Source organism: Heptranchias perlo, chromosome 39 (genome assembly GCF_035084215.1).
Source record: "Heptranchias perlo isolate sHepPer1 chromosome 39, sHepPer1.hap1, whole genome shotgun sequence".
NCBI lineage: Eukaryota > Metazoa > Chordata > Chondrichthyes > Hexanchiformes > Hexanchidae > Heptranchias > Heptranchias perlo.
In genome coordinates this window covers 14,168,390-14,186,633 of record NC_090363.1, presented here as the reverse complement: position 1 = coordinate 14,186,633, position 18,244 = coordinate 14,168,390, and the positions used below count along the sequence as shown (strand labels likewise).

The 18,244-nt window shown below is 50.6% G+C and overlaps 1 protein-coding gene across 1 annotated transcript in view; it reads right to left on the bottom strand.

Moving 5' to 3' along the window:
- Window positions 1-18,244, bottom strand: part of LOC137305261 (collagen alpha-1(V) chain-like) — a 522,869-nt gene that overhangs the window by 127,016 nt on the left and 377,609 nt on the right. Inside the window, exon 21 of the mRNA XM_067974118.1 lies at window positions 16,941-16,994. Within this exon, the coding sequence (XP_067830219.1) occupies window positions 16,941-16,994 (54 nt within the window). The remainder of the gene's footprint in view (window positions 1-16,940; window positions 16,995-18,244) is intronic.

Genomic DNA, 18,244 nt, shown 5'->3' with positions numbered 1-18,244 from the left:
GGACTAGGAGAGAATGAGAGGGTTCATCACCCACACAGTGATTGGGAGTAGGAGAGAATGAGAGGGTTCATCACCTACACAGTGATTGGGAGTAGGAGAGAATGAGAGGGTCCATCACCGACACACTGATTGGGACTAGGAGAGAATGGGAGGGTCCATCACCTACACAGTGATTGGGACGAGGAGAGAATGGGAGGGTCCATCACCCACACAGTGATTGGGACTAGGAGAGAATGGGAGGGTCCATCACCTGCACACTGATTGGGACTAGGAGAGAATGAGAGGGTTCATCACCCACACAGTGATTGGGACTAGGAGAGAATGAGAGGGTTCATCACCCACACAGTGATTGGGACTAGGAGAGAATGAGAGGGTCCATCACCGACACAGTGATTGGGACTAGGAGAGAATGAGAGGGTTCATCACCCACACAGTGATTGGGAGTAGGAGAGAATGAGAGGGTCCATCACCCACACAGTGATTGGGACTAGGAGAGAATGAGAGGGTCCATCACCTGCACACTGATTGGGACTAGGAGAGAATGAGAGGGTTCATCACCTACACAGTGATTGGGAGTAGGAGAGAATGAGAGGGTCCATCACCTACACACTGATTGGGACTAGGAGAGAATGGGAGGGTCCATCACCTACACAGTGATTGGGACTAGGAGAGAATGGGAGGGTCCATCACCCACACAGTGATTGGGACTAGGAGAGAATGGGAGGGTCCATCACCTGCACACTGATTGGGACTAGGAGAGAATGAGAGGGTTCATCACCCACACAGTGATTGGGACTAGGAGAGAATGAGAGGGTTCATCACACACACAGTGATTGGGACTAGGAGAGAATGAGAGGGTCCATCACCGACACAGTGATTAGGACTAGGAGAGAATGAGAGGGTTCATCACCTGCACACTGATTGGGACTCGGAGAGAATGAGAGGGTTCATCACCCACACAGTGATTGGGACTAGGAGAGAATGGGAGGGTTCATCACCCACACAGTGATTGGGACTAGGAGAGAATGAGAGGGTTCATCACCTACACACTGATTGGGACTAGGAGAGAATGAGAGGGTTCATCACCTACACACTGATTGGGACTAGGAGAGAATGAGAGGGTTCATCACCCACACACTGATTGGGACCAGGAGAGAATGGGAGGGTCCATCACCCACACAGTGATTGGGACCAGGAGAGAATGGGAGGGTCCATCACCCACACAGTGATTGGGACCAGGAGAGAATGAGAGGGTTCATCACCTACACAGTGATTGGGACTAGGAGAGAATGAGAGGGTCCATCACCCACACAGTGATTGGGACTAGGAGAGAATGGGAGGGTTCATCACCCACACAGTGATTGGGACTAGGAGAGAATGAGAGGGTTCATCACCTACACACTGATTGGGACTAGGAGAGAATGAGAGGGTTCATCACCCACACAGTGATTGGGACGAGGAGAGAATGAGAGGGTTCATCACCCACACAGTGATTGGGACTAGGAGAGAATGAGAGGGTTCATCACCTACACACTGATTGGGACTAGGAGAGAATGGGAGGGTCCATCACCCACACAGTGATTGGGACTAGGAGAGAATGAGAGGGTTCATCACCCACACTGTGATTGGGACTAGGAGAGAATGAGAGGGTTCATCACCCACACAGTGATTGGGACTAGGAGAGAATGAGAGGGTCCATCACCCACACAGTGATTGGGACTAGGAGAGAATGAGAGGGTCCATCGCCTACACACTGATTGGGACTAGGAGAGAATGAGAGGGTTCATCACCCACACAGTGATTGGGAGTGAGAGGGAATGAGAGGGTTCATCGCCTGCACACTGATTGGGACTAGGAGAGAATGGGAGGGTCCATCACCCACTCAGTGATTGGGACTAGGAGAGAATGAGAGGGTCCATCACCCACACAGTGATTGGGACTCGGAGAGAATGAGAGGGTTCATCACCCACACACTGATTGGGACTAGGAGAGAATGAGAGGGTTCATCACCTACACACTGATTGGGACTAGGAGAGAATGAGAGGGTTCATCACCTACACACTGATTGGGACTAGGAGAGAATGAGAGGGTTCATCACCTACACAGTGATTGGGACTAGGAGAGAATGAGAGGGTTCATCACCTACACACTGATTGGGACTAGGAGAGAATGAGAGGGTCCATCACCGACACAGTGATTGGGACTAGGAGAGAATGAGAGGGTTCATCACCTACACAGTGATTGGGACTAGGAGAGAATGAGAGGGTCCATCACCTACACAGTGATTGGGACTCGGAGAGAATGAGAGGGTTCATCACCTACACAGTGATTGGGACTAGGAGAGAATGAGAGGGTCCATCACCCACACAGTGATTGGGACTAGAAGAGAATGAGAGGGTTCATCACCCACACAGTGATTGGGACTAGGAGAGAATGAGAGGGTTCATCACCCACACAGTGATTGGGACTAGGAGAGAATGAGAGGGTTCATCACCCACACAGTGATTGGGAGTAGGAGAGAATGAGAGGGTTCATCACCCACACAGTGATTGGGACTAGGAGAGAATGAGAGGGTCCATCACCTACACACTGATTGGGACGAGGAGAGAATGGGAGGGTCCATCACCTACACAGTGATTGGGACGAGGAGAGAATGGGAGGGTCCATCACCCACACAGTGATTGGGACTAGGAGAGAATGGGAGGGTCCATCACCTGCACACTGATTGGGACTAGGAGAGAATGAGAGGGTTCATCACCCACACAGTGATTGGGACTCGGAGAGAATGAGACGGTTCATCACCCACACAGTGATTGGGACTAGGAGAGAATGAGAGGGTCCATCACCGACACAGTGATTGGGACTAGGAGAGAATGAGAGCGTTCATCACCTGCACACTGATTGGGACTCGGAGAGAATGAGAGGGTTCATCACCCACACAGTGATTGGGACTAGGAGAGAATGGGAGGGTTCATCACCCACACAGTGATTGGGACTAGGAGAGAATGAGAGGGTTCATCACCTACACACTGATTGGGACTAGGAGAGAATGAGAGGGTTCATCACCTACACACTGATTGGGACTAGGAGAGAATGAGAGGGTTCATCACCCACACACTGATTGGGACCAGGAGAGAATGGGAGGGTCCATCACCCACACAGTGATTGGGAACAGGAGAGAATGGGAGGGTCCATCACCCACACAGTGATTGGGACCAGGAGAGAATGAGAGGGTTCATCACCTACACACTGATTGGGACTAGGAGAGAATGAGAGGGTTCATCACCCACACACTGATTGGGACTAGGAGAGAATGAGAGGGTCCATCACCCACACAGTGATTGGGACTAGGAGAGAATGGGAGGGTTCATCACCCACACAGTGATTGGGACTAGGAGAGAATGAGAGGGTTAATCACCCACACAGTGATTGGGACTAGGAGAGAATGAGAGGGTTCATCACCTACACACTGATTGGGACTAGGAGAGAATGAGAGGGTTCATCACCCACACAGTGATTGGGACTAGGAGAGAATGAGAGGGTTCATCACCCACACAGTGATTGGGACTAGGAGAGAATGAGAGGGTTCATCACCTACACACTGATTGGGACTAGGAGAGAATGGGAGGGTCCATCACCCACACAGTGATTGGGACTAGGAGAGAATGAGGGGGTTCATCACCCACACAGTGATTGGGACTAGGAGAGAATGAGAGGGTTCATCACCCACACAGTGATTGGGACTAGGAGAGAATGAGAGGGTCCATCACCCACACAGTGATTGGGACTAGGAGAGAATGAGAGGGTCCATCGCCTACACACTGATTGGGACTAGGAGAGAATGAGAGGGTTCATCACCCACACAGTGATTGGGAGTGAGAGGGAATGAGAGGGTTCATCACCTACACACTGATTGGGACTAGGAGAGAATGGGAGGGTCCATCACCCACTCAGTGATTGGGACTAGGAGAGAATGAGAGGGTCCATCACCCACACAGTGATTGGGACTCGGAGAGAATGAGAGGGTTCATCACCCACACACTGATTGGGACTAGGAGAGAATGAGAGGGTTCATCACCTACACACTGATTGGGACTAGGAGAGAATGAGAGGGTTCATCACCTACACACTGATTGGGACTAGGAGAGAATGAGAGGGTTCATCACCTACACACTGATTGGGACTAGGGGAGAATGAGAAGGTTCATCACCTACACAGTGATTGGGACTAGGAGAGAATGAGAGGGTCCATCACCTACACAGTGATTGGGACTAGGAGAGAATGAGAGGGTTCATCACCTACACAGTGATTGGGACTAGGAGAGAATGAGAGGGTTAAACACCTACACAGTGATTGGGACTAGAAGAGAATGAGAGGGTTCATCACCCACACAGTGATTGGGACTAGAAGAGAATGAGAGGGTTCATCACCTACACAGTGATTGGGACTAGGAGAGAATGAGAGGGTTCATCACCCACACAGTGATTGGGAGTAGGAGAGAATGAGAGGGTTCATCACCTACACAGTGATTGGGAGTAGGAGAGAATGAGAGGGTCCATCACCTACACACTGATTGGGACTAGGAGAGAATGGGAGGGTCCATCACCTACACAGTGATTGGGACTAGGAGAGAATGGGAGGGTCCATCACCCACACAGTGATTGGGACTAGGAGAGAATGGGAGGGTCCATCACCTGCACACTGATTGGGACTAGGAGAGAATGAGAGGGTTCATCACCCACACAGTGATTGGGACTAGGAGAGAATGAGAGGGTTCATCACCCACACAGTGATTGGGACTAGGAGAGAATGAGAGGGTCCATCACCGACACAGTGATTGGGACTAGGAGAGAATGAGAGGGTTCATCACCTGCACACTGATTGGGACTCGGAGAGAATGAGAGGGTTCATCACCCACACAGTGATTGGGACTAGGAGAGAATGGGAGGGTTCATCACCCACACAGTGATTGGGACTAGGAGAGAATGAGAGGGTTCATCACCTACACACTGATTGGGACTAGGAGAGAATGAGAGGGTTCATCACCTACACGCTGATTGGGACTAGGAGAGAATGAGAGGGTTCATCACCCACACACTGATTGGGACCAGGAGAGAATGGGAGGGTCCATCACCCACACAGTGATTGGGACCAGGAGAGAATGGGAGGGTCCATCACCCACACAGTGATTGGGACCAGGAGAGAATGAGAGGGTTCATCACCTACACAGTGATTGGGACTAGGAGAGAATGAGAGGGTTCATCACCCACACAGTGATTGGGAGTAGGAGAGAATGAGAGGGTTCATCACCTACACACTGATTGGGACTAGGAGAGAATGAGAGGGTCCATCACCGACACAGTGATTGGGACTAGGAGAGAATGAGAGGGTTCATCACCCACACAGTGATTGGGAGTAGGAGAGAATGAGAGGGTCCATCACCCACACAGTGATTGGGACTAGGAGAGAATGAGAGGGTCCATCACCTGCACACTGATTGGGACTAGGAGAGAATGAGAGGGTTCATCACCTACACAGTGATTGGGAGTAGGAGAGAATGAGAGGGTCCATCACCTACACACTGATTGGGACTAGGAGAGAATGGGAGGGTCCATCACCTACACAGTGATTGGGACTAGGAGAGAATGGGAGGGTCCATCACCCACACAGTGATTGGGACTAGGAGAGAATGGGAGGGTCCATCACCTGCACACTGATTGGGACTCGGAGAGAATGAGAGGGTTCATCACCCACACAGTGATTGGGACTAGGAGAGAATGAGAGGGTTCATCACACACACAGTGATTGGGACTAGGAGAGAATGAGAGGGTCCATCACCGACACAGTGATTAGGACTAGGAGAGAATGAGAGGGTTCATCACCTGCACACTGATTGGGACTCGGAGAGAATGAGAGGGTTCATCACCCACACAGTGATTGGGACTAGGAGAGAATGGGAGGGTTCATCACCCACACAGTGATTGGGACTAGGAGAGAATGAGAGGGTTCATCACCTACACACTGATTGGGACTAGGAGAGAATGAGAGGGTTCATCACCTACACACTGATTGGGACTAGGAGAGAATGAGAGGGTTCATCACCCACACACTGATTGGGACCAGGAGAGAATGGGAGGGTCCATCACCCACACAGTGATTGGGACCAGGAGAGAATGGGAGGGTCCATCACCCACACAGTGATTGGGACCAGGAGAGAATGAGAGGGTTCATCACCTACACAGTGATTGGGACTAGGAGAGAATGAGAGGGTCCATCACCCACACAGTGATTGGGACTAGGAGAGAATGGGAGGGTTCATCACCCACACAGTGATTGGGACTAGGAGAGAATGAGAGGGTTCATCACCTACACACTGATTGGGACTAGGAGAGAATGAGAGGGTTCATCACCCACACAGTGATTGGGACGAGGAGAGAATGAGAGGGTTCATCACCCACACAGTGATTGGGACTAGGAGAGAATGAGAGGGTTCATCACCTACACACTGATTGGGACTAGGAGAGAATGGGAGGGTCCATCACCCACACAGTGATTGGGACTAGGAGAGAATGAGAGGGTTCATCACCCACACTGTGATTGGGACTAGGAGAGAATGAGAGGGTTCATCACCCACACAGTGATTGGGACTAGGAGAGAATGAGAGGGTCCATCACCCACACAGTGATTGGGACTAGGAGAGAATGAGAGGGTCCATCGCCTACACACTGATTGGGACTAGGAGAGAATGAGAGGGTTCATCACCCACACAGTGATTGGGAGTGAGAGGGAATGAGAGGGTTCATCGCCTGCACACTGATTGGGACTAGGAGAGAATGGGAGGGTCCATCACCCACTCAGTGATTGGGACTAGGAGAGAATGAGAGGGTCCATCACCCACACAGTGATTGGGACTCGGAGAGAATGAGAGGGTTCATCACCCACACACTGATTGGGACTAGGAGAGAATGAGAGGGTTCATCACCTACACACTGATTGGGACTAGGAGAGAATGAGAGGGTTCATCACCTACACACTGATTGGGACTAGGAGAGAATGAGAGGGTTCATCACCTACACAGTGATTGGGACTAGGAGAGAATGAGAGGGTTCATCACCTACACACTGATTGGGACTAGGAGAGAATGAGAGGGTCCATCACCGACACAGTGATTGGGACTAGGAGAGAATGAGAGGGTTCATCACCTACACAGTGATTGGGACTAGGAGAGAATGAGAGGGTCCATCACCTACACAGTGATTGGGACTCGGAGAGAATGAGAGGGTTCATCACCTACACAGTGATTGGGACTAGGAGAGAATGAGAGGGTCCATCACCCACACAGTGATTGGGACTAGAAGAGAATGAGAGGGTTCATCACCCACACAGTGATTGGGACTAGGAGAGAATGAGAGGGTTCATCACCCACACAGTGATTGGGACTAGGAGAGAATGAGAGGGTTCATCACCCACACAGTGATTGGGAGTAGGAGAGAATGAGAGGGTTCATCACCCACACAGTGATTGGGACAAGGAGAGAATGAGAGGGTCCATCACCTACACACTGATTGGGACTAGGAGAGAATGGGAGGGTCCATCACCTACACAGTGATTGGGACGAGGAGAGAATGGGAGGGTCCATCACCCACACAGTGATTGGGACTAGGAGAGAATGGGAGGGTCCATCACCTGCACACTGATTGGGACTAGGAGAGAATGAGAGGGTTCATCACCCACACAGTGATTGGGACTCGGAGAGAATGAGAGGGTTCATCACCCACACAGTGATTGGGACTAGGAGAGAATGAGAGGGTCCATCACCGACACAGTGATTGGGACTAGGAGAGAATGAGAGGGTTCATCACCTGCACACTGATTGGGACTCGGAGAGAATGAGAGGGTTCATCACCCACACAGTGATTGGGACTAGGAGAGAATGGGAGGGTTCATCACCCACACAGTGATTGGGACTAGGAGAGAATGAGAGGGTTCATCACCTACACACTGATTGGGACTAGGAGAGAATGAGAGGGTTCATCACCTACACACTGATTGGGACTAGGAGAGAATGAGAGGGTTCATCACCCACACACTGATTGGGACCAGGAGAGAATGGGAGGGTCCATCACCCACACAGTGATTGGGAACAGGAGAGAATGGGAGGGTCCATCACCCACACAGTGATTGGGACCAGGAGAGAATGAGAGGGTTCATCACCTACACACTGATTGGGACTAGGAGAGAATGAGAGGGTTCATCACCTACACAGTGATTGGGACTAGGAGAGAATGAGAGGGTCCATCACCCACACAGTGATTGGGACTAGGAGAGAATGGGAGGGTTCATCACCCACACAGTGATTGGGACTAGGAGAGAATGAGAGGGTTAATCACCCACACAGTGATTGGGACTAGGAGAGAATGAGAGGGTTCATCACCTACACACTGATTGGGACTAGGAGAGAATGAGAGGGTTCATCACCCACACAGTGATTGGGACTAGGAGAGAATGAGAGGGTTCATCACCCACACAGTGATTGGGACTAGGAGAGAATGAGAGGGTTCATCACCTACACACTGATTGGGACTAGGAGAGAATGGGAGGGTCCATCACCCACACAGTGATTGGGACTAGGAGAGAATGAGGGGGTTCATCACCCACACAGTGATTGGGACTAGGAGAGAATGAGAGGGTTCATCACCCACACAGTGATTGGGACTAGGAGAGAATGAGAGGGTCCATCACCCACACAGTGATTGGGACTAGGAGAGAATGAGAGGGTCCATCGCCTACACACTGATTGGGACTAGGAGAGAATGAGAGGGTTCATCACCCACACAGTGATTGGGAGTGAGAGGGAATGAGAGGGTTCATCACCTACACACTGATTGGGACTAGGAGAGAATGGGAGGGTCCATCACCCACTCAGTGATTGGGACTAGGAGAGAATGAGAGGGTCCATCACCCACACAGTGATTGGGACTCGGAGAGAATGAGAGGGTTCATCACCCACACACTGATTGGGACTAGGAGAGAATGAGAGGGTTCATCACCTACACACTGATTGGGACTAGGAGAGAATGAGAGGGTTCATCACCAACACACTGATTGGGACTAGGAGAGAATGAGAGGGTTCATCACCTACACACTGATTGGGACTAGGGGAGAATGAGAAGGTTCATCACCTACACAGTGATTGGGACTAGGAGAGAATGAGAGGGTCCATCACCTACACAGTGATTGGGACTAGGAGAGAATGAGAGGGTTCATCACCTACACAGTGATTGGGACTAGGAGAGAATGAGAGGGTTAATCACCTACACAGTGATTGGGACTAGAAGAGAATGAGAGGGTTCATCACCCACACAGTGATTGGGACTAGAAGAGAATGAGAGGGTTCATCACCCACACAGTGATTGGGACTAGGAGAGAATGAGAGGGTTCATCACCTACACAGTGATTGGGACTAGGAGAGAATGAGAGGGTTCATCACCCACACAGTGATTGGGAGTAGGAGAGAATGAGAGGGTTCATCACCTACACAGTGATTGGGAGTAGGAGAGAATGGGAGGGTCCATCACCTACACACTGATTGGGACTAGGAGAGAATGGGAGGGTCCATCACCTACACAGTGATTGGGACTAGGAGAGAATGGGAGGGTCCATCACCCACACAGTGATTGGGACTAGGAGAGAATGGGAGGGTCCATCACCTGCACACTGATTGGGACTAGGAGAGAATGAGAGGGTTCATCACCCACACAGTGATTGGGACTAGGAGAGAATGAGAGGGTTCATCACCCACACAGTGATTGGGACTAGGAGAGAATGAGAGGGTCCATCACCGACACAGTGATTGGGACTAGGAGAGAATGAGAGGGTTCATCACCTGCACACTGATTGGGACTCGGAGAGAATGAGAGGGTTCATCACCCACACAGTGATTGGGACTAGGAGAGAATGGGAGGGTTCATCACCCACACAGTGATTGGGACTAGGAGAGAATGAGAGGGTTCATCACCTACACACTGATTGGGACTAGGAGAGAATGAGAGGGTTCATCACCTACACGCTGATTGGGACTAGGAGAGAATGAGAGGGTTCATCACCCACACACTGATTGGGACCAGGAGAGAATGGGAGGGTCCATCACCCACACAGTGATTGGGACCAGGAGAGAATGGGAGGGTCCATCACCCACACAGTGATTGGGACCAGGAGAGAATGAGAGGGTTCATCACCTACACAGTGATTGGGACTAGGAGAGAATGAGAGGGTTCATCACCCACACAGTGATTGGGAGTAGGAGAGAATGAGAGGGTTCATCACCTACACACTGATTGGGACTAGGAGAGAATGAGAGGGTCCATCACCCACACAGTGATTGGGACTAGGAGAGAATGAGAGGGTCCATCGCCTACACACTGATTGGGACTAGGAGAGAATGAGAGGGTTCATCACCCACACAGTGATTGGGAGTGAGAGGGAATGAGAGGGTTCATCACCTACACACTGATTGGGACTAGGAGAGAATGGGAGGGTCCATCACCCACTCAGTGATTGGGACTAGGAGAGAATGAGAGGGTTCATCACCCACACAGTGATTGGGACTAGGAGAGAATGAGAGGGTCCATCACCCACACAGTGATTGGGACTAGGAGAGAATGAGAGGGTCCATCGCCTACACACTGATTGGGACTAGGAGAGAATGAGAGGGTTCATCACCCACACAGTGATTGGGAGTGAGAGGGAATGAGAGGGTTCATCACCTACACACTGATTGGGACTAGGAGAGAATGGGAGGGTCCATCACCCACTCAGTGATTGGGACTAGGAGAGAATGAGAGGGTTCATCACCCACACAGTGATTGGGAGTAGGAGAGAATGAGAGGGTTCATCACCTACACAGTGATTGGGAGTAGGAGAGAATGAGAGGGTCCATCACCTACACACTGATTGGGACTAGGAGAGAATGGGAGGGTCCATCACCTACACAGTGATTGGGACGAGGAGAGAATGGGAGGGTCCATCACCCACACAGTGATTGGGACTAGGAGAGAATGGGAGGGTCCATCACCTGCACACTGATTGGGACTAGGAGAGAATGAGAGGGTTCATCACCCACACAGTGATTGGGACTAGGAGAGAATGAGAGGGTTCATCACCCACACAGTGATTGGGACTAGGAGAGAATGAGAGGGTCCATCACCGACACAGTGATTGGGACTAGGAGAGAATGAGAGGGTTCATCACCTGCACACTGATTGGGACTCGGAGAGAATGAGAGGGTTCATCACCCACACAGTGATTGGGACTAGGAGAGAATGGGAGGGTCCATCACCCACACAGTGATTGGGACGAGGAGAGAATGAGAGGGTTCATCACCTACACAGTGATTGGGACTAGGAGAGAATGAGAGGGTCCATCACCCACACAGTGATTGGGACTAGGAGAGAATGGGAGGGTTCATCACCCACACAGTGATTGGGACTAGGAGAGAATGAGAGGGTTCATCACCTACACACTGATTGGGACTAGGAGAGAATGAGAGGGTTCATCACCCACACAGTGATTGGGACTAGGAGAGAATGAGAGGGTTCATCACCCACACAGTGATTGGGACTAGGAGAGAATGAGAGGGTTCATCACCTACACACTGATTGGGACTAGGAGAGAATGGGAGGGTCCATCACCCACACAATGATTGGGACTAGGAGAGAATGAGAGGGTTCATCACCCACACAGTGATTGGGACTAGGAGAGAATGAGAGGGTCCATCACCCACACAGTGATTGGGACTAGGAGAGAATGAGAGGGTTCATCACCCACACAGTGATTGGGACTAGGAGAGAATGAGAGGGTTCATCACCCACACAGTGATTGGGACTAGGAGAGAATGAGAGGGTCCATCACCCACACAGTGATTGGGACTAGGAGAGAATGGGAGGGTCCATCACCTACACACTGATTGGGACTAGGGGAGAATGAGAAGGTCCATCACCTACACAGTGATTGGGACTAGGAGAGAATGAGAGGGTCCATCACCTACACAGTGATTGGGACTAGGAGAGAATGAGAGGGTTCATCACCCACACAGTGATTGGGACTAGGAGAGAATGAGAGGGTTCATCACCTACACAGTGATTGGGACTAGGAGAGAATGAGAGGGTTCATCACCCACACAGTGATTGGGAGTGAGAGGGAATGAGAGGGTTCATCACCGACACACTGATTGGGACTAGGAGAGAATGGGAGGGTCCATCACCCACTCAGTGATTGGGACTAGGAGAGAATGGGAGGGTCCATCACCCACACAGTGATTGGGACTAGGAGAGAAAGGGAGGGTCCATCACCCACTCAGTGATTGGGACTAGGAGAGAATGGGAGGGTCCATCACCTACACACTGATTGGGACTAGGGGAGAATGAGAAGGTTCATCACCTACACAGTGATTGGGACTAGGAGAGAATGAGAGGGTCCATCACCTACACAGTGATTGGGACTAGGAGAGAATGAGAGGGTTCATCACCTACACAGTGATTGGGACTAGAAGAGAATGAGAGGGTTCATCACCCACACAGTGATTGGGACTAGAAGAGAATGAGAGGGTTCATCACCCACACAGTGATTGGGACGAGGAGAGAATGAGAGGGTTCATCACCCACACAGTGATTGGGACTAGGAGAGAATGAGAGGGTTCATCACCCACACAGTGATTGGGAGTAGGAGAGAATGAGAGGGTTCATCACCTTCACAGTGATTGGGAGTAGGAGAGAATGAGAGGGTCCATCACCTACACACTGATTGGGACTAGGAGAGAATGGGAGGGTCCATCACCTACACAGTGATTGGGACTAGGAGAGAATGGGAGGGTCCATCACCCACACAGTGATTGGGACTAGGAGAGAATGAGAGGGTTCATCACCCACACAGTGATTGGGACTAGGAGAGAATGAGAGGGTTCATCACCCACACAGTGATTGGGACGAGGAGAGAATGAGAGGGTCCATCACCGACACAGTGATTGGGACTAGGAGAGAATGAGAGGGTTCATCACCTGCACACTGATTGGGACTCGGAGAGAATGAGAGGGTTCATCACCCACACAGTGATTGGGACTCGGAGAGAATGGGAGGGTTCATCACCCACACAGTGATTGGGACTAGGAGAGAATGAGAGGGTTCATCACCTACACACTGATTGGGACTAGGAGAGAATGAGAGGGTTCATCACCTACACACTGATTGGGACTAGGAGAGAATGAGAGGGTTCATCACCCACACACTGATTGGGACCAGGAGAGAATGGGAGGGTCCATCACCCACACAGTGATTGGGACCAGGAGAGAATGGGAGGGTCCATCACCCACACAGTGATTGGGACCAGGAGTGAATGAGAGGGTTCATCACCAACACAGTGATTGGGACTAGGAGAGAATGAGAGGGTCCATCACCCACACAGTGATTGGGACTAGGATAGAATGGGAGGGTTCATCACCCACACAGTGATTGGGACTAGGAGAGAATGAGAGGGTTCATCACCCACACAGTGATTGGGACCAGGAGAGAATGAGAGGGTTCATCACCTACACACTGATTGGGACTAGGAGAGAATGAGAGGGTTCATCACCTACACAGTGATTGGGACCAGGAGAGAATGAGAGGGTCCATCACCTACACAGTGATTGGGACTAGGAGAGAATGGGAGGGTCCATCACGCACTCAGTGATTGGGACTAGGAGAGAATGGGAGGGTCCATCACCTGCACAGTGATTGGGACCAGGAGAGAATGAGAGGGTTCATCACCTACACAATGACTGGGACCAGGAGAGAATGAGAGGGTTCATCACCTACACAATGATTGGGACCAGGAGAGAATGAGAGGGTTCATCACCTACACAATGATTGGGACCAGGAGAGAATGAGAGGGTTCATCACCTACACAATGATTGGGACCAGGAGAGAATGAGAGGGTTCATCACCTACACACTGATTGGGACTAGGAGAGAATGGGAGGGTCCATCACCTACACACTGATTGGGACTATGAGAGAATGGGAGGGTTCATCACCTGCACAGTGATTGGGACTCGGAGAGAATGAGAGGGTTCATCACCTACACACTGATTGGGACTGGGAGAGAATGGGAGGCTCCATCACCTACACAGTGATTGGGACTAGGAGAGAATGAGAGGGTTCATCACCCACACAGTGATTGGGACTAGGAGAGAATGGGAGGGTCCATCACCTACACACTGATTGGGACTAGGAGAGAATGAGAGGTTCCATCACCCACACAGTGATTGGGACTAGGAGAGATTGAGAGGGTTCATCACCTACACACTGATTGGGACTAGGAGAGAATGAGAGGGTTCATCACCCACACAGTGATTGGGACTAGGAGAGAATGAGAGGGTCCATCACCCACACACTGATTGGGACTAGGAGAGAATGAGAGGGTTCATCACCCACACAGTGATTGGGACTAGAAGAGAATGATAGGGTTCATCACCCACACAGTGATTGGGACTAGAAGAGAATGAGAGGGTTCATCACCCACACAGTGATTGGGACTAGAAGAGAATGAGAGGGTTCATCACCCACACAGTGATTGGGACTAGAAGAGAATGAGAGGGTTCATCACCCACACAGTGATTGGGACTAGGAGAGAATGAGAGGGTTCATCACCCACACAGTGATTGGGACTAGGAGAGAATGAGAGGGTTCATCACCCACACAGTGATTGGGACTAGGAGAGAATGAGAGGGTTCATCACCCACACAGTGATTGGGACTAGGAGAGAATGGGAGGGTTCATCACCCACACAGTGATTGGGAGTAGGAGAGAATGAGAGGGTTCATCACCTACACAGTGATTGGGAGTAGGAGAGAATGAGAGGGTCCATCACCTACACACTGATTGGGACTAGGAGAGAATGGGAGGGTCCATCACCTACACAGTGACTGGGACTAGGAGAGAATGGGAGGGTCCATCACACACACAGTGATTGGGACTAGGAGAGAATGGGAGGGTCCATCACCTGCTCACTGATTGGGACTAGGAGAGAATGAGAGGGTTCATCACCCACACAGTGATTGGGACTAGGAGAGAATGAGAGGGTTCTTCACCCACACAGTGATTGGGACTAGGAGAGAATGAGAGGGTCCATCACCGACACAGTGATTGGGACTAGGAGAGAATGAGAGGGTTCATCACCTGCACACTGATTGGGACTCGGAGAGAATGAGAGGGTTCATCACCCACACAGTGTTTGGGACTAGGAGAGAATGGGAGGGTTCATCACCCACACAGTGATTGGGAGTAGGAGAGAATGAGAGGGTTCATCACCTACACACTGATTGGGACTAGGAGAGAATGAGAGGGTTCATCACCTACACACTGATTGGGACTAGGAGAGAATGAGAGGGTTCATCACCCACACACTGATTGGGACCAGGAGAGAATGGGAGGGTCCATCACCCACACAGTGATTGGGAACAGGAGAGAATGGGAGGGTCCATCACCCACACAGTGATTGGGACCAGGAGAGAATGAGAGGGTTCATCACCTACACACTGATTGGGACTAGGAGAGAATGAGAGGGTTCATCACCTACACAGTGATTGGGACTAGGAGAGAATGAGAGGGTCCATCACCCACACAGTGATTGGGACTAGGAGAGAATGGGAGGGTTCATCACCCACACAGTGATTGGGACTAGGAGAGAATGAGAGGGTTAATCACCTACACAGTGATTGGGACTAGGAGAGAATGAGAGGGTTCATCACCTACACAGTGATTGGGACCAGGAGAGAATGAGAGGGTCCATCACCAACACAGTGATTGGGACTAGGAGAAATGGGAGGGTCCATCACGCACTCAGTGATTGGGACTAGGAGAGAATGGGAGGGTCCATCACCTACACACTGATTGGGACTAGGAGAGAATGGGAGGGTTCATCACCTGCACAGTGATTGGGACCAGGAGAGAATGAGAGGGTTCATCACCTGCACAATGATTGGGACCAGGAGAGAATGAGAGGGTTCATCACCTACACAATGATTGGGACCAGGAGAGAATGAGAGGGTTCATCACCTACACAATGATTGGGACCAGGAGAGAATGAGAGGGTTCATCACCTACACAATGATTGGGACCAGGAGAGAATGAGAGGGTTCATCACCTACACAATGATTGGGACTAGGAGAGAATGGGAGGGTCCATCACCTACACACTGATTGGGACTAGGAGAGAATGGGAGGGTCCATCACCTACACACTGATTGGGACTAGGAGAGAATGAGAGGGTTCATCACCTACACACTGATTGGGACTAGGAGAGAATGAGAGGGTTCATCACCTACACAGTGATTGGGACTAGGAGAGAATGAGAGGGTTCATCACCCACACAGTGATTGGGACTAGGAGAGAATGAGAGGGTCCATCACCTACACAGTGATTGGGACTAGGAGAGAATGAGAGGGTTCATCACCTACACAGTGATTGGGACTAGGAGAGAATGAGAGGGTTCATCACCTACACACTGATTGGGACTAGGAGAGAATGAGAGGGTTCATCACCTACACACTGATTGGGACTAGGAGAGAATGAGAGGGTCCATCACCCACACAGTGATTGGGACTAGGAGAGAATGAGAGGGTTCATCACCTACACAGTGATTGGGACTAGGAGAGAATGAGAGGGTTCATCACCTACACAGTGATTGGGACTAGGAGAGAATGAGAGGGTTCATCACCTACACAGTGATTGGGACTAGGAGAGAATGAGAGGGTCCATCACCTACACACTGTCTACTCGGGAACAGGACACCCCATTCCTGATCAGAGGACCTCATTTTGTTTTGAATAAAATTTTCTTCCAACAGAGAAATTGAAATTTCATCGAAAACATTTGAAAGTATTCTTTTTTGTTTCCGCAGTCACTCACAGGAGGTCCTTGCAGTCCAGGGGGTCCTTTGGGTCCGAGCAGTCCTCTTGGTCCCTTGGAGATAAAGAGAGGAGAGAGATATATTTTAGAATAAATACTTGTACACCACAAAGCACAGTTGATCAAACTATGAGGTGTTGTGGTGAGGTAATTAAACCTTAGACTGCCTACGGCCTCTGCTCCTTCTGATGTTCAAGCTTTGACCTTCTTTAGCATTCAGGCAGATGGAGTTCGCCTGACAGGGTTATCTATTAATGGGGAAGTTAATGGTCAGAGGGCCACACGGCGATCGTACATAGGAGCAATGGACAAACAAGGTAAAACCTGTCTCATTACCTTAAAGTGAGCGCTGTGGGACTTTCATAACACAGGAAACCAACAGGCAAGATCTCGCAATAGCCCAGATCGCAGGGCACGTTGACCCAGCCTAGGTCCTGTAGCTGCTTGAAGATGAAGCCCAGATTTTCTTCTTCAGTGTCCGGGTGTAGGATCTTCACCCAAACCAGAGCGCCTGAGACACGTTGGGCTACAGATGCTCCTGGCAGGTGCTGGTGTCGGGCCCCATTACTGAACAAGTAAATCAAGGCTCAAGGCTTGAATGCCCATCCCACAACCCTGGAACTTGAATTACCTTTACTTCTGTACAGTAAGTACTTCATTAACCCAAATGCTGAGTTATATTGTCTCAGTGTCACTCCCTTAGATACTGGGCCATATCTGTCTACTCGACAATTCCAGAGCCTTGGTTAGGTGACCCAGTCTGACTCCTCCAGATTTCCTTTATTCATTCTCGGGATGCAGGCGTAGCTGGCAAGGCGGGCATTTATTGCCCATTCCCTAGTTGCCCGTGAGAAGGTGGTGCTGGGCCTTCTTTTTGAACCGTTACAGTCCGTGTGGTGAACTGTTAGGCGGGGCGTTCCAGGATTTTGACCCAGCGACCATGAAGGAAGTCGGGATGGTGTGTGACTCGGAGGGGGACTTGGAGGTGGTGGTGTTCCCACCTGCTGCCCTTGTCCTTCTAGGTGGTAGAGGTCTCGGGTTTGGGAGGTGCTGTCGAAGAATCCTTGGGGAGTTGCTGCAGTGCATCCTGTAGATGGGACACAGTGCAGCCACAGACGGATAATGGAGACATGTCCGTTTGATAGGGCCAGGTCTCCACAGGCCCCAATCCTGGTTTGGATTGACCCAGGCTGGCATCAATGGGGGTTTTCTCTTAGCTTGACTCGGTTACAAAGAGCCACGTCCATTTACAATGCAAGTGCAGTCGCCATAACAACCTTATCATGGCCCCATGTGTAGTATTA